Here is a 23,157-nt window from a genome sequence, read left to right as displayed (position 1 = left end):
TATTTTTCAAATATTAGACGTCATCTGAATTTTGTTTGGAATACCTCATTGAAGTAGATATACCGCGTATACTCTATGGAAAAGGTCGATTTCAAGGGATTAAGGTTTCATAATGTGCACGTGGCTTATTTTAAATTATATTTATATAATGCCGCCTTTCAGATAATATAGTGGAATACAAAGCCAGTTTTTAAGTAATACTTCTAATCTAAAGTTTAGGTTAAACAAATAAACATATTCTCTAATTTCAATTACTAAAAAATAAATCGAAATAATTTTGAAAACTCGATTAAGTCTCCGATATCACTTTAATTTATTTGTACGAGTTGCTTCCCTTCCAAGGTCATAGTTCAGGTTATCATGTGATAAGCTTTATATAACACTGGACAAAATGGAGGACGTGTTGACAGCATCGACCGTTGGTCTACGTCGGATGTTCTACTTGGTCACACCAAATGAAACATCCTTCAAAGATGTGGATGACGTTCCCAGATATCTTGAAGAGGTGAAAAAAAAATAGTATTGTTTTCTTGATGTCAACATGCAAATCAGTATATATATCAGAGTTAAAGCACAGTGGCATGTCTAGTCTTATATTAAAAATAGCCATAATATTTTTATATGTCAATATACATTTCATTAATGTGTATAGGTATTTCTGGCTATTTTTAGTATAAGACTAGACATGTCCCTGTGCTTAAATGATGCGACGCTCAATGGGGATGTTTGTTTATCTATTTTTATTTATTTTAAATCAATGATACAGGGGTCAAGTATTGTGTTTATTGTAATATATGTGCGTAATAAAGTATTTTATAAAATAGATATAGATACTACAGTTTAGTATCAAATTATGTATGCTGAGGCTCAAACTAACGACCTCTGTATCTAAAAACGGACAGTACATTTTATAAAAATCATTTGATTATTAACCTAGATTTCGTTTATGAAGGCGCCGTTTTAAGATTTCTTCGGTATTTGGTTATATAAAAAAAAAAAAAAAATTATATTAAACAAAAGATTTCCTGTTATCAAAATTTAAAGCATATTTTCTTGCAAAAATAGAATTTGTGATATGTTTTGATTTCACTTAAACGTGACACACTTAGTCTATATTTGAATAGATGATATCCCTTAAACGATTAAGTGTTATCAATAGATGGGTAAAGTAAAACGTCGCCGCAAAGACTTTCCAAACCTGTCTAGTCTCTGATTGTGAAAACTTCATCGTATGAGCCCGGTTACCTGATGTTTCCTTTTATTAATGAAAATAAAACTTGTCAATAAAACCAAAACGACTGTGGAAAATAGATAATTTTACATGATATGCAAGAGAGAGAAAAATTTAAACCATAAATCCACTTATTTTGTCTGATTATATATATTTCAACATGCAATTTTATATATTACGTCATAGTTGTGTCATTATATCTGTGTCAACAGAATTAATGACATCACAATTTCACACGATAAAAGGTTATTACGTCACCATTTTAATTGTCCCGTGTGTCATCCTCTTTTTCAGGCGCTTCCTGTCTTCATGGTTTTACTAATGATCGAAATCCCGATACTCTTCATTCAGGGGAGACCACTCCCAAGGTTCAACGATATTTTCAGTTCTTTGGCTGCGGGAATAATCTCAGAGTTCCACAAGTAGGTATTGGTGTTACATTTTTGTAAAAAAAAAAAAAATCATCTCTTTCTGTACAAAAAACCGAAAGTCCACGAAAAGATTCAAATCGTTTTTTTTTTTTTTTTCATTAATGAATCTAGATTTAAACCAAACTTGATTAAGGACATTTGAACGTCGTTGTTTATGATGTAAACAAAGCTTTGATTAATAAATATCCATACTGACGACTAGTACTACAATAAATGAGAAGAATTCAGCGGCAACGGTTGCAGAAAATTTCAGGATTCCATTATAAAGACCAAAAGGTTTCCCTGGTAAACTATCAAACAAATCACTGATTAAATGCAACAAAAAAGTACGAAATGAAACGATATCGGTATATAATTATCATGTAAATTTGAACTTAATTTTCTGTAAATGGAGGTAAGCTTGATAAGTATAGGTGCTGTTCTAATACAATAACAACCTTACTTTCCTATTCACAGTTTACTGTTCCGCGGTACTCATTTAGCGACCTATATATGGGTATACAAGCGATGGAACATTGTATCCCTACCCTGGGACAGTCCTTGGACTTGGCTCTTTGGTCTGGTTTTTGTGGATTTTGGATATTACTGGGTACACAGAACAGGACACGGTGAGGGTTTCTGTAGGGTATTACTGGGTACACAGAACAGGGCACATTGATGGTTTCTGTAGGGTATTACTGGGTACACAGAACAGGGCACATTGATGGTTTCTGTAGGGTATTACTGGGTACACAGAACAGGACACGGTGAGGGTTTCTGTAGGGTATTACTGGGTACACAGAACAGGGCACATTGATGGTTTCTGTAGGGCATCACTGGGTACACAGAACAGGACACATTGATGGTTTCTGTAGGGAATTACTGGGCACACAGAACAGGACACGGTGAGGGTTTCTGTAGGGTATTACTAGGTACACAGAACAGGACACGGTGAGGGTTTATGTAGGGTATTACTGGGTACACAGAACAGGGCACAGTGAGGGTTTCTGTAGGGTATTACTGGCAACACAGAACAGGACACGGTGAGGGTTTATGTAGGGTATTACTGAGTACACAGAACAGGACACTATGAGGGTTTCTGTAGGGTATTACTGGGTACACAGAACAGGACACGGTGAGGGTTCCTGTAGGGTATTACTGGGTACACAGAACAGGCCACAGTGAGGGTTTCTGTAGGGTATTACTGGGTACACAGAACAGGACACGGTGAGGGTTTCTGTAGGATATTACTGGGTACACAGAACAGGACACGGTGAGGGTCTTTGTAGGGTATTACTGGGCACACAGAACAGGACACGGTGAGGGTTTCTGTGGGGTATTACTGGGTACACAGAACAGGACACGGTGAGGGTTTCTGTAGGGTATCACTGGGTACACAAAACAGGACACGGTGAGGGTTTCTGTAGGGTATTACTGGTTACACAGAACAGGACACGGTGAGAGTTTCTGTAGGGTATTACTGGGTACACAGAACAGGACACGGTGAGGGTTTCTGTAGGATATTATTGGGTACACAGAACTGGACACGACGAGGGTTTCTGTAGGGTATTACTGGGTACACAGAACAGGACACGGTGAGGGTTTCTGTAGGGTATTACTGGGTACACAAAACAGGGCATGGTGAGGGTTTCTGTAGGGTATTACTGGGTACATAGAACAGGACACGGTGATGGTTTCTGTAGGGTATTACTGGGTACACAAAACAGGGCATGGTGAGGGTTTCTGTAGGGTATTACTGGGCACACAGAACAGGACACGGTGAGGGTTTCTGTAGGGTATTACTGGGTACACAGAACAGGGCACGGTGAGGGTTTCTGTAGGGTATTACTGGGTACACAGAACAGGACACGGTGAGGGTTTCTGTAGGGTATTACTGGATACACAGAACAGGACACGGTGAGGGTTTCTGTAGGGTATTACTGGGTACACAGAACAGGGCACATTGATGGTTTCTGTAGGGTATTACTGGGTACACAGAACAGGGCACATTGATGGTTTCTGTAGGGTATTACTGGGTACACAGAACAGGACACGGTGAGGGTTTCTGTAGGGTATTACTGGGTACACAGAACAGGGCACATTGATGGTTTCTGTAGGGCATCACTGGGTACACAGAACAGGACACATTGATGGTTTCTGTAGGGAATTACTGGGCACACAGAACAGGACACGGTGAGGGTTTCTGTAGGGTATTACTAGGTACACAGAACAGGACACGGTGAGGGTTTATGTAGGGTATTACTGGGTACACAGAACAGGGCACAGTGAGGGTTTCTGTAGGGTATTACTGGCAACACAGAACAGGACACGGTGAGGGTTTATGTAGGGTATTACTGAGTACACAGAACAGGACACTATGAGGGTTTCTGTAGGGTATTACTGGGTACACAGAACAGGACACGGTGAGGGTTTCTGTAGGGTATTACTGGGTACACAGAACAGGCCACAGTGAGGGTTTCTGTAGGGTATTACTGGGTACACAGAACAGGACACGGTGAGGGTTTCTGTAGGATATTACTGGGTACACAGAACAGGACACGGTGAGGGTCTTTGTAGGGTATTACTGGGCACACAGAACAGGACACGGTGAGGGTTTCTGTGGGGTATTACTGGGTACACAGAACAGGACACGGTGAGGGTTTCTGTAGGGTATCACTGGGTACACAGAACAGGACACGGTGAGGGTTTCTGTAGGGTATTACTGGTTACACAGAACAGGACACGGTGAGAGTTTCTGTAGGGTATTACTGGGTACACAGAACAGGACACGGTGAGGGTTTCTGTAGGATATTATTGGGTACACAGAACTGGACACGACGAGGGTTTCTGTAGGGTATTACTGGGTACACAGAACAGGACACGGTGAGGGTTTCTGTAGGGTATTACTGGGTACACAAAACAGGGCATGGTGAGGGTTTCTGTAGGGTATTACTGGGTACATAGAACAGGACACGGTGATGGTTTCTGTAGGGTATTACTGGGTACACAAAACAGGGCATGGTGAGGGTTTCTGTAGGGTATTACTGGGTACACAGAACAGGACACGGTGAGGGTTTCTGTAGGGTATTACTGGGTACACAGAACAGGGCACGGTGAGGGTTTCTGTAGGGTATTACTGGGTACACAGAACAGGACACGGTGAGGGTTTCTGTAGGGTATTACTGGATACACAGAACAGGACACGGTGAGGGTTTCTGTAGGGTATTACTGGGTACACAGAACAGGGCACATTGATGGTTTCTGTAGGGTATTACTGGGTACACAGAACAGGGCACATTGATGGTTTCTGTAGGGTATTACTGGGTACACAGAACAGGACACGGTGAGGGTTTCTGTAGGGTATTACTGGGTACACAGAACAGGGCACATTGATGGTTTCTGTAGGGCATCACTGGGTACACAGAACAGGACACACTGATGGTTTCTGTAGGGAATTACTGGGCACACAGAACAGGACACGGTGAGGGTTTCTGTAGGGTATTACTAGGTACACAGAACAGGACACGGTGAGGGTTTATGTAGGGTATTACTGGGTACACAGAACAGGGCACAGTGAGGGTTTCTGTAGGGTATTACTGGCAACACAGAACAGGACACGGTGAGGGTTTATGTAGGGTATTACTGAGTACACAGAACAGGACACTATGAGGGTTTCTGTAGGGTATTACTGGGTACACAGAACAGGACACGGTGAGGGTTTCTGTAGGGTATTACTGGGAACACAGAACAGGCCACAGTGAGGGTTTCTGTAGGGTATTACTGGGTACACAGAACAGGACACGGTGAGGGTTTCTGTAGGATATTACTGGGTACACAGAACAGGACACGGTGAGGGTCTTTGTAGGGTATTACTGGGCACACAGAACAGGACACGGTGAGGGTTTCTGTGGGGTATTACTGGGTACACAGAACAGGACACGGTGAGGGTTTCTGTAGGGTATCACTGGGTACACAAAACAGGACACGGTGAGGGTTTCTGTAGGGTATTACTGGTTACACAGAACAGGACACGGTGAGAGTTTCTGTAGGGTATTACTGGGTACACAGAACAGGACACGGTGAGGGTTTCTGTAGGATATTATTGGGTACACAGAACTGGACACGACGAGGGTTTCTGTAGGGTATTACTGGGTACACAGAACAGGACACGGTGAGGGTTTCTGTAGGGTATTACTGGGTACACAAAACAGGGCATGGTGAGGGTTTCTGTAGGGTATTACTGGGTACATAGAACAGGACACGGTGATGGTTTCTGTAGGGTATTACTGGGTACACAAAACAGGGCATGGTGAGGGTTTCTGTAGGGTATTACTGGGCACACAGAACAGGACACGGTGAGGGTTTCTGTAGGGTATTACTGGGTACACAGAACAGGGCACGGTGAGGGTTTCTGTAGGGTATTACTGGGTACACAGAACAGGACACGGTGAGGGTTTCTGTAGGGTATTACTGGATACACAGAACAGGACACGGTGAGGGTTTCTGTAGGGTATTACTGGGTACACAGAACAGGACACGGTGAGGGTTTCTGTAGGGTATTACTGGGTACACATAACAGGACACGGTGAGGGTATCTGTAGGGTATTACTGGGTACACAGAACAGGACACGGTGAGGGTTTCTGTAGGGTATTACTGGGTACACAGAACAGGGCACGGTGAGGGTTTCTGTAGGGTATTACTGGGTACACAGAACAGGACACGGTGAGGGTTTGTGTAGTGTGTTACTGGGTACACAGAACAGGACACGGTGAGGGTTTCTGTAGTGTATTACTGGGCACACAGAACAGGACACGGTGAGGGTTTCTGTAGGGTATTACTGGGTACACAGAACAGGACACGGTGAGGGTTTCTGTAGGGTATTACTGGGTACACAGAACAGGACACGGTGAGGGTTTCTGTAGGGTATTACTGGGTACACAGAACAGGACACGGTGAGGGTTTCTGTAGGGTATTACTGGGTACACAGAACAGGGCACATTGATGGTTTCTGTAGGGTATTACTGGGTACACAGAACAGGGCACATTGATGGTTTCTGTAGGGTATTACTGGGTACACAGAACAGGACACGGTGAGGGTTTCTGTAGGGTATTACTGGGTACACAGAACAGGGCACATTGATGGTTTCTGTAGGGCATCACTGGGTACACAGAACAGGACACATTGATGGTTTCTGTAGGGAATTACTGGGCACACAGAACAGGACACGGTGAGGGTTTCTGTAGGGTATTACTAGGTACACAGAACAGGACACGGTGAGGGTTTATGTAGGGTATTACTGGGTACACAGAACAGGGCACAGTGAGGGTTTCTGTAGGGTATTACTGGCAACACAGAACAGGACACGGTGAGGGTTTATGTAGGGTATTACTGAGTACACAGAACAGGACACTATGAGGGTTTCTGTAGGGTATTACTGGGTACACAGAACAGGACACGGTGAGGGTTTCTGTAGGGTATTACTGGGTACACAGAACAGGCCACAGTGAGGGTTTCTGTAGGGTATTACTGGGTACACAGAACAGGACACGGTGAGGGTTTCTGTAGGATATTACTGGGTACACAGAACAGGACACGGTGAGGGTCTTTGTAGGGTATTACTGGGCACACAGAACAGGACACGGTGAGGGTTTCTGTGGGGTATTACTGGGTACACAGAACAGGACACGGTGAGGGTTTCTGTAGGGTATCACTGGGTACACAAAACAGGACACGGTGAGGGTTTCTGTAGGGTATTACTGGTTACACAGAACAGGACACGGTGAGAGTTTCTGTAGGGTATTACTGGGTACACAGAACAGGACACGGTGAGGGTTTCTGTAGGATATTATTGGGTACACAGAACTGGACACGACGAGGGTTTCTGTAGGGTATTACTGGGTACACAGAACAGGACACGGTGAGGGTTTCTGTAGGGTATTACTGGGTACACAAAACAGGGCATGGTGAGGGTTTCTGTAGGGTATTACTGGGTACATAGAACAGGACACGGTGATGGTTTCTGTAGGGTATTACTGGGTACACAAAACAGGGCATGGTGAGGGTTTCTGTAGGGTATTACTGGGCACACAGAACAGGACACGGTGAGGGTTTCTGTAGGGTATTACTGGGTACACAGAACAGGGCATGGTGAGGGTTTCTGTAGGGTATTACTGGGTACACAGAACAGGACACGGTGAGGGTTTCTGTAGGGTATTACTGGATACACAGAACAGGACACGGTGAGGGTTTCTGTAGGGTATTACTGGGTACACAGAACAGGACACGGTGAGGGTTTCTGTAGGGTATTACTGGGTACACAGAACAGGACACGGTGAGGGTATCTGTAGGGTATTACTGGGTACACAGAACAGGACACGGTGAGGGTTTCTGTAGGGTATTACTGGGTACACAGAACAGGGCACGGTGAGGGTTTCTGTAGGGTATTACTGGGTACACAGAACAGGACACGGTGAGGGTTTGTGTAGTGTGTTACTGGGTACACAGAACAGGACACGGTGAGGGTTTCTGTAGTGTATTACTGGGCACACAGAACAGGACACGGTGAGGGTTTCTGTAGGGTATTACTGGGTACACAGAACAGGACACGGTGAGGGTTTCTGTAGGGTATTACTGGGTACACAGAACAGGACACGGTGAGGGTTTCTGTAGGGTATTACTGGGTACACAGAACAGGACACGGTGAGGGTTTCTGTAGGGTATTACTGGGTACACAGAACAGGGCACGGTGAGGGTTTCTGTAGGGTATTACTGGGTACACAGAACAGGGCACAGTGAGGGTTTATGTAGGGTATTACTGGGTACACAGAACAGGGCACGGTGAGAGTGTATGTAGGGTATTACTGGGTACACAGAACAGGGCATGGTGAGAGTTTCTGTAGGGTATCACTGGGTACACAGAACAGGACACGGTGAGGGTTTCTGTAGGGTATTACTGGGTACACAGAACTGGACACGACGAGGGTTTCTGTAGGGTATTACTGGGTACACAGAACAGGACACGGTGAGGGTTTCTGTAGGGTATTACTGGGTACACAGAACAGGGCACGGTGAGGGTTTTCTGTAGGGTATTACTGGGTACACAGAACAGGACACGGTGAGGGTTTCTGTAGGGTATTACTGGGTACACAGAACAGGACACGGTGAGGGTTTCTGTAGGGTATTACTGGGTACACAGAACAGGACACGGTGAGGGTTTCTGTAGGGTATTACTGGGTACATATAACAGGACACGGTGAGGGTATCTGTAGGGTATTACTGGGTACACAGAACAGGACACGGTGAGGGTTTCTGTAGGGTATTACTGGGTACACAGAACAGGGCACGGTGAGGGTTTCTGTAGGGTATTACTGGGTACACAGAACAGGACACGGTGAGGGTTTGTGTAGTGTGTTACTGGGTACACAGAACAGGACACGGTGAGGGTTTCTGTAGTGTATTACTGGGCACACAGAACAGGACACGGTGAGGGTTTCTGTAGGGTATTACTGGGTACACAGAACAGGACACGGTGAGGGTTTCTGTAGGGTATTACTGGGTACACAGAACAGGACACGGTGAGGGTTTCTGTAGGGTATTACTGGGTACACAGAACAGGACACGGTGAGGGTTTCTGTAGGGTATTACTGGGTACACAGAACAGGGCACGGTGAGGGTTTCTGTAGGGTATTACTGGGTACACAGAACAGCGCACGGTGAGAGTTTATGTAGGGTATTACTAGGTACACAGAACAGGGCACGGTGAGAGTGTATGTAGGGTATTACTGGGTACACAGAACAGGGCATGGTGAGAGTTTCTGTAGGGTATCACTGGGTACACAGAACAGGACACGGTGAGGGTTTCTGTAGGGTATTACTGGGTACACAGAACTGGACACGACGAGGGTTTCTGTAGGGTATTACTGGGTACACAGAACAGGACACGGTGAGGGTTTCTGTAGGGTATTACTGGGTACACAGAACAGGGCACGGTGAGGGTTTCTGTAGGGTATTACTGGGTACACAGAACAGGACACGGTGAGGGTTTCTGTAGGGTATTACTGGATACACAGAACAGGACACGGTGAGGGTTTCTGTAGGGTATTACTGGGTACACAGAACAGGACACGGTGAGGGTTTCTGTAGGGTATTACTGGGTACATATAACAGGACACGGTGAGGGTATCTGTAGGGTATTACTGGGTACACAGAACAGGACACGGTGAGGGTTTCTGTAGGGTATTACTGGGTACACAGAACAGGGCACGGTGAGGGTTTCTGTAGGGTATTACTGGGTACACAGAACAGGACACGGTGAGGGTTTGTGTAGTGTGTTACTGGGTACACAGAACAGGACACGGTGAGGGTTTCTGTAGTGTATTACTGGGCACACAGAACAGGACACGGTGAGGGTTTCTGTAGGGTATTACTGGGTACACAGAACAGGACACGGTGAGGGTTTCTGTAGGGTATTACTGGGTACACAGAACAGGACACGGTGAGGGTTTCTGTAGGGTATTACTGGGTACACAGAACAGGACACGGTGAGGGTTTCTGTAGGGTATTACTGGGTACACAGAACAGGGCACGGTGAGGGTTTCTGTAGGGTATTACTGGGTACACAGAACAGCGCACGGTGAGAGTTTATGTAGGGTATTACTAGGTACACAGAACAGGGCACGGTGAGAGTGTATGTAGGGTATTACTGGGTACACAGAACAGGGCATGGTGAGAGTTTCTGTAGGGTATCACTGGGTACACAGAACAGGACACGGTGAGGGTTTCTGTAGGGTATTACTGGGTACACAGAACTGGACACGACGAGGGTTTCTGTAGGGTATTACTGGGTACACAGAACAGGACACGGTGAGGGTTTCTGTAGGGTATTACTGGGTACACAGAACAGGGCACGGTGAGGGTTTCTGTAGGGTATTACTGGGTACACAGAACAGGACACGGTGAGGGTTTCTGTAGGGTATTACTGGATACACAGAACAGGACACGGTGAGGGTTTCTGTAGGGTATTACTGGGTACACAGAACAGGACACGGTGAGGGTTTCTGTAGGGTATTACTGGGTACATATAACAGGACACGGTGAGGGTATCTGTAGGGTATTACTGGGTACACAGAACAGGACACGGTGAGGGTTTCTGTAGGGTATTACTGGGTACACAGAACAGGGCACGGTGAGGGTTTCTGTAGGGTATTACTGGGTACACAGAACAGGACACGGTGAGGGTTTGTGTAGTGTGTTACTGGGTACACAGAACAGGACACGGTGAGGGTTTCTGTAGTGTATTACTGGGCACACAGAACAGGACACGGTGAGGGTTTCTGTAGGGTATTACTGGGTACACAGAACAGGGCATGGTGAGAGTTTCTGTAGGGTATTACTGGGTACACAGAACAGGACACGGTGAGGGTTTCTGTAGGGTATTACTGGGTACACAGAACAGGACTCGGTGAGGGTTTCTGTAGGGTATTACTGGGTACACAGAACAGGACACGGTGAGGGTTTCTGTAGGGTATTACTGGGTACACAGAACAGGGCACGGTGAGGGTTTCTGTAGGATATTACTGGGTACACAGAACAGGGCACGGTGAGAGTTTATGTAGGGTATTACTAGGTACACAGAACAGGGCACGGTGAGAGTGTATGTAGGGTATTACTGGGTACACAGAACAGGGCATGGTGAGAGTTTCTGTAGGGTATCACTGGGTACACAGAACAGGACACGGTGAGGGTTTCTGTAGGGTATTACTGGGTACACAGAACAGGACACCGTGAGGTTTTCTGTACGGTATTACTGGGTACACATAACAGGACACGGTGAGGGTATCTGTAGGGTATTACTGGGTACACAGAACAGGACACGGTGAGAGTTTCTGTAGGGTATCACTGGGTACACAGAACAGGACACGGTGAGGGTATCTGTAGGGTATTACTGGGTACACAGAACAGGGCATGGTGAGAGTTTCTGTAGGGTATCACTGGGTACACAGAACAGGACACGGTGAGGGTTTCTGTAGGGTATAACTGGGTACACAGAACAGGACACGGTGAGGGTTTCTGTAGGGTATTATTGGGTACACAGAACTGGACACGACGAGGGTTTCTGTAGGGTATAACTGGGTACACAGAACATGACACGGGGAGGGTTTCTAAAGGGTATTACTGGGTACACAGAACAGGACACCGTGAGGGTTTCTGTAGGGTATTACTGGGTACACAGAACAGGACACCGTGAGGATTTCTGTAGGGTATTACTGGGTACACAGAACAGGACACGGTGAGGGTTTCTGTAGGGTATTACTAGGTACACAGAACAGGGCACGGTGAGAGTTTATGTAGGGTATTACTGGGTACACAGAACAGGACACCGTGAGGGTTTCTGTACGGTATTACTGGGTACACATAACAGGACACGGTGAGGGTTTCTGTAGGGTATTACTGGGTACACAGAACAGGACACGGTGAGGGTTTCTGTAGTGTATTACTGAGCACACAGAACAGGACACGGCGAGGGTTTCTGTAGGGTATTACTGGGTACACAGAACAGGACACGGTGAGGGTTTCTGTAGGGTATTATTGGGAACACAGAACTGGACACGACGAGGGTTTCTAAAGGGTATTAATGGGTACACAGAACAGGACACGGTGAGGGTTTCTGTGGGGTATTACTGGGTACACAAAACAGGGCATGGTGAGGGTTTCTGTAGGGTATTACTGGGTACACAGAACAGGACACCAATTCCCAATACAACCACGTGCATTATTTTACTCGCTAATCCCTAGTATATGGTATGAAACTATTAACGTGACGTAAATTTCATGAGGAGAATAACAGCAGCTAATGACGTAGATTCACATTAAATATTTTCAGCATGAGAATAGATTACACGAGACTGTAAACATGCTGCAAAAATACTCATCATTATTATTTCAGAAATATTTTACTTCTAAGATGTCTTCCCATGAATTTACACAAAACTAACACATGTAATATTAGTATGCCTTGTAGTAATGGACGTGTGATATGTATTGATTGACAGAAATGAACATCATGTGGGCGGGACACCAGACTCATCACAGTTCTGAGGACTACAACATGAGTACTGCCCTACGACAATCCGCCTTCCACAGATACTTTAACTGGGTATGATAGAGATCCGATATAGTACTAATTGTATATGATTGATAGAATGTGTAGTATGGTTAAAGTTTTGTAAAGAAACTCCCTTCACTTCCCTCAACGTTAATCTTCTCCAATTGGTAAAGATATGATTAGAAGAAAAAAATTGATAAAGAAACCACTCCTAGAAAAATACAGTGAAAAATACACAATCCTTCAATTTTGATTGGCTATTCAAGCAAGGGAGATAACTATCACCAAATTACAAAATAATGAATAACGTTAATTGTTTACCTTGACAGATATTCTACCTCCCCCTGGCCCTGTTCATGCCTCCGTCGGTCTTCCTTGTCCACATCCAGTTCAACCTACTCTACCAGTTCTGGATCCACACAGAGGTAGGGAGACAAGCGCTGGTGTATAAGTGGGTAGCTGAGGGTGTAATTGGGTAACTCTGGGTGTTATTGGGTAGCTGAGGGTGTTATTGGGTAACTGAGGGTGTTATTGGGTAACTGTGGGTGTTATTGGATAACTCTGTGTGTTATCAGGTAACCGAGGGTGTTATTGGGTAACTGTGGGTGTTATTGGGTAACTGTGGGTGTTATTGGGTAACTGAGGGTGTTATTGGGTAGCTGAGGGTGTTATTGGGTAACTGAGGGTGTTATTGGGTAACTGAGGGTGTTATTGGGTAACTGAGGGTGTTATTGGGTAACTGAGGGTGTTATTGGGTAACTGTGGGTGTTATTGGGTAACTGTGGGTGTTATTGGGTAACTCTGGGTGAAGTTGGGTAGCTGAGGGTGTTATTGGGTAACTGTGGGTGTTATTGGGTAACTGAGGGTGTTATTGGGTAACTGTGGGTGTTATTGGGTAACTGAGGGTGTTATTGGGTAGCTGAGGGTGTTATTGGGTAACTCTGGGTGTTATTGGTTAACTGAGGGTGTTATTGGGTAACTATGGGTGTTATTGGGTAACTTAGTGTTATTGGGTAACTGTGGGTGTTATTGGGTAACTGGGTGTTTATTGGTAACGGTGGGAGTTATTTGGTTACTGTGTGTGTTATTGGGTAACTGTGGGTGTTATTTGGTAACTGTGTGTGTTATTGGGTAACTGTGGGTGTTATTGGGTAACTGCGGGTGTTTATTGGTAACTGTGAGTGTTATTGGGTAACTGTGGGTGTTATTTGGTAACTGTGGGTGTTATTGGGTAACTGTGGGTGTTTATTGGTAACTGTGGGTGTTATTGGGTAACTCAGTGTTATTGGGTAACGGTAGGTGATATTGGGTAATTGTGGGTGTTATTGGGTAATTGTGGGTGTTATTGGGTACCTGTGAGTGTTATTGGGTAACTGTAGGTGTTTTTGGGTAACTGTGGGTGATATTGGGTAACTGTGAGTGTTATTGGGTAACTGAGGGTGTTATTGGGTAACTGTGGGTTTTATTGGATAACTGGGTGTTATTGGGTAACTGGGTGTGTTATTGGGTAAATGTGGGTGTTAATTGGTATCTGTGGGTGTTATTGGGTAATTGTTGGTGTTATTGGGTAAATGTGGGAGTTATTGGGTAACCGAGGGTGTTATTGGGTAACTGGGGGTGCTAATGGGTAACTGTTGGTGTTATTGGGTAACTGAGGGTGTTCGTTGGTTACTGTGGGTGTAAGTAGGTAAACGATGGTGTAAGGGGAAATCAAGCGTTAGTGTGTAACTGAGGGCAATAGTGGGTAACTATGGATGTTAGTGGGTAACTGAGGGCAATAGTGGGTAACTAGGGATGTTAGTGGGTAACTGAGGGCGATAGTGGGTAACTAGGGATGTTAGTGGGTAACTGAGGGCAATAGTGGGTAACTAGGGATGTAAGTGGTAATTGAGGGCAATAGTGGGTAACTAGGGATGTGAGTGTGTAACTGAGGGCAATTGTGGGTAACTAGGGATGTTAGTGGTAACTGAGTGCGATAGTGGGTAACTAGGGATGTTAGTGTGTAACTGAGGGCAATAGTGGGTAACTATGGATGTTAGTGGTAACTAAGGGCGATAGTGGGTAACTAGGGATGTGAGTGTGTAACTGAGGGCAATTGTGGGTAACTAGGGATGTTAGTGGTAACTGAGTGCGATAGTGGGTAACTAGGGATGTTAGTGTGTAACTGAGGGCGATAGTGGGTAACTATGGATGTTAGTGGTAACTAAGGGCGATAGTGGGTAACTAGGGATGTTAGTGGGTAACTGAGGGCAATTGTGGGTAACTAGGGATGTTAGTGGTAACTGAGTGCGATAGTGGGTAACTAGGGATGTTAGTGTGTAACTGAGGGCAATAGTGGGTAACTATGGATGTTAGTGGTAACTAAGGGCGATAGTGGGTAACTAGGGATGTGAGTGTGTAACTGAGGGCAATTGTGGGTAACTAGGGATGTTAGTGGTAACTGAGTGCGATAGTGGGTAACTAGGGATGTTAGTGTGTAACTGAGGGCGATAGTGGGTAACTATGGATGTTAGTGGTAACTAAGGGCGATAGTGGGTAACTAGGGATGTTAGTGGGTAACTGAGGGCTATAGTGGGTAACTAGGGATGTTAGTTGGTAACTGAGGGCGATAGTGGGTAACTAGGGATGTTAGTGGGTAACTGAGGGCTATAGTGGGTAACTAGGGATGTTAGTTGGTAACTGAGGGCGATAGTGGGTAACTATGGATGTTAGTGTGTAACTAATGGCGATAGTGGGTAACTAAAGATGTTAGTGGGTAACTGAGGGCTATAGTGGGTAACTAGGGATGTTAGTTGGTAACTGAGGGCTATAGTGGGTAGCTAGGGATGTTAGTGGGTAACTGAGGGCGATAGTGGGTAACTAGGAATGTTAGTTGGTAACTGAGGGCGATAGTAGGTAACTAGGGATGTTAGTGTGTAACTGAGGGCTATAGTGGGTAACTAGGGATGTTAGTGTGTAACTGAGGGCAATAGTGGGTAACTAGGGATGTTAGTTGGTAACTGAGGGCGATAGTGGGTAACTAGGGATGTTAGTGTGTAACTAATGGCGATAGTGGGTAACTAAAGATGTTAGTGGGTAAATTTTTAAATCATTAAAATCCAACTTTTAATTAAATATGTTTAAGATGTCTCAAATCAATTGACGAATTTGATAAAAATGCTTACCTGACAGTTTCTTTATTAACTCTCAAGACTGATCATTGTGAATGCAGTATATTTTCCCCAATCAATGAAATTAGACATATCTTAACTGACGCTGTATGAATGCCATGTTAAAAAGATCATAAACAGAAACGAGAAATAAGAAGTAATATTCTTTTAGAAATAGTGTAAGTGATTAAAATTAGAATGAGGTATCGCATGTAAAATCCAGCCGTGTTCCTATTTCACCAGACCGTGAGAAGTGTGGGACCTCTAGAATGGATACTTAACACTCCAAGTCATCACAGAGTCCATCATGGCCGAAATCCTTACTGCATCGACAAAAACTACGCAGGCGTCTTCATTATCTTTGACCGAATGTTTGGTAGGTTAGAAAAGCTGTAGTAAAGAGAAAAGATTTATTTGTAAATAGTAAACAATCATGGACACGCATCAAATAATCTGGATAAAAAAAAACAAAGTTTATCTGTACAGGTACATTCCAAGCGGAGGAGGAGAAAGTGATTTATGGACTTGTACATCCACTCCAGTCCTGGGATCCAATCAATGCACAGGTAACTGAGGCGGCTTGATTGACATTTACCTCGGAGTATATTGCCTGTAACGTATCTTGTTTCCGTTCTTCTCCAAGTCCTTGGATCCGAACACAGGTGTCTGGGGCAATTTGTATACTTCAATCTCTTAGTATTTGTCAGAAAACAAAAAGTTTCCCAAAAGATGGTCTTGGATTTGACTGTGTAATATTGATATGTCCGTATCTCAGTTTATTCCGGATGTATTCCATCCAAATCTTATTTGTTATACTTTGTTCATGGTTAATTTTGCGACTGATAAGAATATATGAAAATTGTATGATTCCTCTTTGCTTCCTTCGTTTCATATTTTGCATGTTTAATGTTTTGACGAATTGGAAGAACAAAATATTCATATAATTATCTTGTTCATAAAGCACAACGGATAATTAAAATAACAGATGATGAAAGTAAAGAAAATATCAAAAAAAAAAAAAAAAACAATATTTTACAATGTGTTGAATACTATACAATGTGGTTAACATCATACAGTGTGTTAAACATCATTTATTTCACCCTACTAAAGACAATTTTTGGAAAGTTCGACACAAAAAATTAACACAATGTTCTAGTTGGTGACATACGACCATTGACCCAATAACCAATATGTGTAATAGTCTTCCGTTCGGTTTGTATGATATCAAATATTAATGTTTTCTAAATAATTTACCTGTTAATGTTTTCTAAATAATTTACCTGTTAATGTTTTCTTAGTAATTTACCTGTTAATGTTTTCTAAATAATTTACCTGTTAATGTTTTCTAAATAATGTACCTGCCAGCGTTTTGGTATTACTGCATGCTTTGCTTTGTAGATATGTCACTTTAAGTACATGATCAAGAAAGTTCAGGAAGAAAAGGGCTTCAGTAACAAGATGGGGGTCATCTTTAAAGGTCCGGGCTGGTCGCCTGGGAAACCGTGGACAGGATTACTAGAGGATATCCCAGAGGTCAGTAGGTTTCCGTGTTAATGTCATAGAACAATAGTGTATACGTCTGTGATTCAGGAATGAAATGAAAATGTAGATATTTAAAACTACCCTAAATGATCCCCAAACAGTGATTAGTATTGTTGCCAAGTTATTACGGGGTTGTTTGATGGAAATTTCCAATAGCCTTTTGAAGTATTTAATATCAAAATAGACAATATGCCAAACTAGGTCACTATTAATTTACTCCAGTATTGATTTTTTTATGAATTTTAAACGGAAATTCCATTTTTCACCCTATGACCTTTGATCCCCTGATTTTTCAAGCGCACTCAAAAAAAACATAAATTGCATACCATATGCAGCAGACTTTATAGTATCTTCATGCGGAAAATCAGCTTATCACTGAGGAGCCGCAGGATGGTCCAAATATTGGCACCCTTCTTTATAGGATAGTATAAAACATAGGACGCACCTTCAGCTGTTCAGCAATAGTGATTCTGTTACAGGTGAAGGAGCCTATAAAGAAGTATGACAGCGATGTCCCTCTTTGGACAAACCTGTACATATGTCTTCACTTTGCCTTAATGGTTGTCGCGTCAGGAGCTGTAGCCAAATTCAGAAAGGTGAGACTTTTTTTATCAGGAATGCATATCTAATAACTATAAACATTACTTATCTGGTAGGAATAGATATGCGATGTGAATAGCATAGACGTTTACCTTCTATGATTTATATTCCAATTTATAGTGATGGATCTTCCTCATTTCATAGGTACATCCCTTTTGGTCGTTGGTTGTGTTTCAATGTTCGCGGCTGATTGGCTGAACAATATATATATATATCTTGAATACATTATTTGCTGATCGTTAAAGCTTTTTTTTTTTTTTTATGAAATTACTGGATTGGTTAAATTTTGTATATCGGTTTCCCCAGCAACCAGCATTTCGGTTTTCAGACGATTTGGAAGTCCGAATAAAATATCAGGCAAGGAAATGGCATAAACATAAGGTTTAACGTATGAAAATAATAGTATTGCATGTGAATGCAATACCATTATTCCGAATTAGTATTGCATTCATAAGCAAGCGTATTGAATATATTGAAATACAGAAGATGTTATGTTCTTTTCCCGCTAATTTAGAAATCTCCATCATTTATGAATAATTATATTTTGGTGGTTGAAAAGGAATCTCATTTATAATTAAAAACAAAGCAATCAGGAACTTGCTTTTACATGCGAGTGGAATGGTTGGAGGGTTGAGTTTTCATTAAAAGGAAGGAAATGCGTCTTGTGTTTTTCATAGCATTCATTTTTCATTAGCATAAAACATCTTCATTCAGTCCATCTGTAATCCTGTGTGTGGCATAGAGCCATTGTTTTATGCCAACATCTCTATAATAAGACACTGGATTCTGTACACAATTCGAAACACCGTCCGTCCTCTAGGAGTTCCCAAAATCTTCCAGTTCATAACTGGAAAACAGAATGGGGAAAGATGGCCATACAGAAAAAATAAAAATAAAAAAATCAGAAACAAATTGATAACATTTGTAATAACTAATTCAAATCATACTATAAGATACCAACACACACTTTTCTAGACCTACAATAAAAACAAGACACAACCAGTACAGTTCACATTATCAATACTCTAGGGGTTATGTTTATAGTATGGAAAACCCGAAGGCACACGGCTACCTATTTGGTTTGTGTCAAGAACAAAAACTGACTGCTAAGGTGATGCATTTTTTTTTAAGATTACAGAGATGTGACAATCACGACCAACGCCAGCCGATGTAACTTTTTGTCGACCTCCAGATATTCTGATGTACATCAAAGGGTCACACAAGTCCTTTTTGTGTTTCCCACTAGGTGATAGTGACGTAGCCCTCGGTTTTGCCAATACATATCCTAAGAATGTACCGACCGAAAGTTAAGATAAACCTTGTAGTACCGAGGAATTACAGTTACAAACTTATCAGCATCATATATGATACATTCTTACCACAAAACGTAGTGACAGGGATGTTAACACACCAAAGAATATAAAAAAAGCCTTTTGGAAACCTCACTGATATTATCATATCTTAACAATGGTTTGGTTCTGTTTAGTATTGGACAAAGTTCTATCAACAGCTTAGGTTATTTAAGGACGGCCTCTCCCCAGTGCACTTTGTATGGAAGTGGTTAATGTGCGTTGATGTTTATCTCCTTGTGATAGCGCGGATCTGATGTCGACTTTATAGCGCTATCTCACTGAATTATACTGCCGAAGACATCAGTCGCCACACTCCTAAAATGCCGAGAGTGACGCGGCCATTGTTGTAGATCCTAGTATGTCTCGATCCGGGGACGAAACCCAAAGCCTTCCTCACAGGGGTGATCACTCAACTAAAGGCCAAAAGCGAGGCATTATCAAGGGAGATATTAGGAGGGGAAAAGTTGTTTAGAAAGAAAGGATAAGATCCCAAATTTAGTTACATTTTACGGCCATGCACTGGAGGAATCAGATACACATCTTACGCCCTACCTGCAGAGCAAAACTTCATCATTGTTTTAATTATTACAGAAAATGTTATCAAGGGTCTTCAGGTAGGTAGATATCTATGTACAAGGTCAGATATACATTGTTTGACAAGCTTGGATGGGTTTTTTTCAGGGAATGGCACCAGTATGGGTGGTAGCCTTTATCCTATACATGCTGTTCTCGCTGACAAGCTTTGGAGCCATTTATGACAACAAGTATGTACTGAGTTTTAAAGTTTGTACGATAACTGAAATGTAAAAAAGGAAAGTGTAAATGGTTTATGTGGGCAGAATGTTAATATGAGTAAGGTGCACTTGGGAATTTTTTAGACAAAGTGGTAGATATAGACAGGTGATGGTTATAGACAAGTGGTAGTAGTTATAAACAGGTGCAAGTTATATACATGTATTTATAGGCAAATGGTAGTTATAGGCAGGTGAAAGTTATAGACAGATGTATTATCTATTATTTATTATTTATTGACAGGTGGTAGACATAGATAGATTGTAGTAACAGTTGGTAGTTGTATACAGAAAGATTCTAATTACCGATAGATTGTATTTTTATAGATACATATTTGGTTAAAATCATTTTAACATCAGATAATATTATTTGTATATCGATAAAATCTAAGAAACATTACATTTCTTTGTTTCCCCAGGAGTTATGCACCTTTGATGGAACTATTTAGATGTGGTGTGTTCCTTGTCGTGGCTAAACTCAGCATTCCTATGGCGTCCTCCATGGTTACCGTTGGTTATGGCCTGAGCTTGTTTTACCTTGCGTCTGCAGGTCTTTGGCTGATTATCAGTGCGAGACACAATCTCCTGGTGAAGAAAGCCAAGTCATTGTAACTGTGAGACAGTCTCCTACTACTATTGATATTTATTTTTATCGGTTGAAGATATTTGAGAAATCTCCTTCCTGAAACAAAGGAAATTTATAATGGCGTGGACTTCCTCGACCAGTGACAGCAGTGGAATTTGAAACTATTGTAGGTTTTGTTTATATCTAAAAGTCCTTTATGTACCCCTTATGTATGGATAAATGTTAACCGAATTTGTCATCAGACATTCCAACGTCATCTATAATGTAAAAAGGAAGGGTCGGTAAGGGGACATGAATTGCTTAGCAATACCCAGCATGCTTGTTACTTATAAACGACAATCAGTTTAGCAATTACCTCGGTATAACTGTGATATGACGTCGATATTGTTTAATATTCAATGATATGAAAGGTGCTATCTTTGTTTTATACTTTGTTGGTAAATAAAATTGTTCACTGTATTGTGTTATTGTTCCTTGTACAAGCGTCCTGTTCTTAACCCCAGTCACTAGGACAGGCCAGAGTTTTTTTTATATAGATATGCGTCCCTATATTTCTGTACTAGTCTTTAGCCAGAGGAGCTGTGGTGATGGTACTTCGTCCACTGTCTGTCGGTAAGCAACATTCAGATAACGGCTATTGTGTCTGAATGGTGACGATACAGAGACAGACCCACCACTATCAAGTTGGGCATGACTCTTTGGTATTCCTAAACCAAATTCAGTCAATACCATATTCAATATGGTGGCCTACGTAAGTGTGTAGATATATCATGTGATCTGCCACTTAAACTACAACATACATACAGGTAGATATGCGACATCAAAAAACATATACATCATCAAATTTTATGATCAAATTGATGCAAATCAAAAAGTTGTGTAGTTTTATAGGAAGAATCACAAAGTTGAATTTTTGTAACTCAAACCATTCTCTACACATATGCACATCTTCCTGCGACCCTTGTTGGAGATTTCTAACCGTATCGTCACTGAAGGAACTGAACTAAATATATGTTGTTATATGTGGTAGTATAAATGCATACCATGATGTATTTGAAGTGCTAACAAATGACGACATCTCCGAAGTAAATGATGTCGGTAATTCATATTTGATTCTTGGATGTAAATGTAGCGTGCAACCATTGGTTTGGCAGCATACGAACACAGTTTCATCCCCAATCAAGACAGAACTAACTAGTACTACTGCAGTGATTTGGCATCCTCTGCAAATTAAATAACAGCAAGACAACTATAGCATACATAGATGTTAGCCTGGACAGTGCCTCTGTCTTAATAAAATAAACACCTTTTATGTGCATTGTACCTGTAAGAACCCACTCGTCAGTCACCTCGAACACCAACTACCCACAGGCACGAAACAGTCAATTGGCACCAGCTTCCCACTGTTCTATAGAAATCTCTCAGCTTTATGCAGTACCTCAGTCACATTGAACACTAACTACCTACAGGCACGTAAAAATCAGTGGACACCACACTGCCTCAGTCACATTGAACACCAACTACCTACAGGCACGTAAAAATCAGTGGACACCACCTTCCCACTGTTCACTGGTCCTCTGATACTGACGGCTCATGGTACTATACCTCGATCACCAAGCTGACCATCTACAGCTCCGAGGTCATCTGTCACTGAGAACTTTGATAAATAGCCAGCGATCCTGGACACTGGACCAACCACCGACAGGCAACGGGCTCTCTCCATATATCCACCAGCTACTGGTCTTACTACGTCATTGACCCACTCTCCCTGTCATCGCTGTCTGACAATGACCAGGTGACCACACACACCGTACCAGATATGCTTCTGGTTTGGCCCGAAGCCATTCACATCACTGGCACTCTACTACTGTATAGTAGCCTTTTTAGACAACCCCCTCAATCAGGAGCTTCTGGCAAATGTACAGTTACGTGCTCTTACGCTTGTCTCCGTTTCCTGTTCAAAAGAAACTTAAGAAAGCCTTTCTCATCGAGAGAATCAGCCTATCCAGCCCGAATGGTGGTTAGAATTGGTTTGGTTTGCCCAGGGAAGGCTGATACCGGCTAGTCTGCTTAGTATTGGGTCCAGTCAGGTCCCTGCTGGGGATATCGGGCGAGGTTCACTCTACGTGTGTCGTACATCATTATTGTCTAGTCGTCTACACACCATGGCATCCCTCTCTATATAGTACAGTAAGAACTGCAGATACAGCTTCGAATGCATTAAAATAACTTTCTTTATAGATCGAGTGATCCTCCCATCCATAGACAGAACATGCATAGTGTTAACTGTACTGAACAGGATGTTATCACCATGGATTGATATTTTTGTGTACCTGTCAGCACATTACTCCGTAGTGCACATTTTGGTATTTCACAGCCATAGATAGCCA

The 23,157-nt window shown here is 42.7% G+C and overlaps 1 protein-coding gene across 1 annotated transcript; it reads left to right on the top strand.

Moving 5' to 3' along the window:
- The first annotated feature begins 383 nt into the window (after window positions 1-383).
- Window positions 384-21,226, top strand: LOC117322435 (alkylglycerol monooxygenase-like). Its single transcript, XM_033877352.1, has 11 exons — window positions 384-505; window positions 1,526-1,653; window positions 2,119-2,270; window positions 12,695-12,798; window positions 13,077-13,172; window positions 16,140-16,272; window positions 16,383-16,462; window positions 17,295-17,429; window positions 17,918-18,034; window positions 20,072-20,154; window positions 20,601-21,226. Exons 1-11 carry the CDS (start codon window positions 392-394, stop codon window positions 20,791-20,793), a joined length of 1,335 nt encoding a protein of 444 aa, XP_033733243.1. The 5' UTR covers window positions 384-391; the 3' UTR covers window positions 20,794-21,226.
- The last annotated feature ends 1,931 nt before the right edge of the window (window positions 21,227-23,157 follow it).

The sequence above is a fragment of the Pecten maximus genome, chromosome 2 (genome assembly GCF_902652985.1).
Source record: "Pecten maximus chromosome 2, xPecMax1.1, whole genome shotgun sequence".
In the NCBI taxonomy this organism is placed as follows: domain Eukaryota; kingdom Metazoa; phylum Mollusca; class Bivalvia; order Pectinida; family Pectinidae; genus Pecten; species Pecten maximus.
The sequence above is the reverse complement of the archived record's forward strand: the minus strand, read 5'-3'. Positions and strand labels throughout refer to the sequence as shown.

Coding starts and splice junctions, on each gene's coding strand:
- LOC117322435 (XM_033877352.1), top strand. CDS start 392: ATGGAGGACGTGTTGACAGCATCGACCGTTGGTCTACGTCGGATGTTC. Junction 13,173..16,139: donor AGTTCTGGATCCACACAGAG/GTAGGGAGACAA, acceptor CTATTTCACCAG/ACCGTGAGAAGTGTGGGACC. Junction 20,155..20,600: donor GGAGCCATTTATGACAACAA/GTATGTACTGAG, acceptor TTGTTTCCCCAG/GAGTTATGCACCTTTGATGG.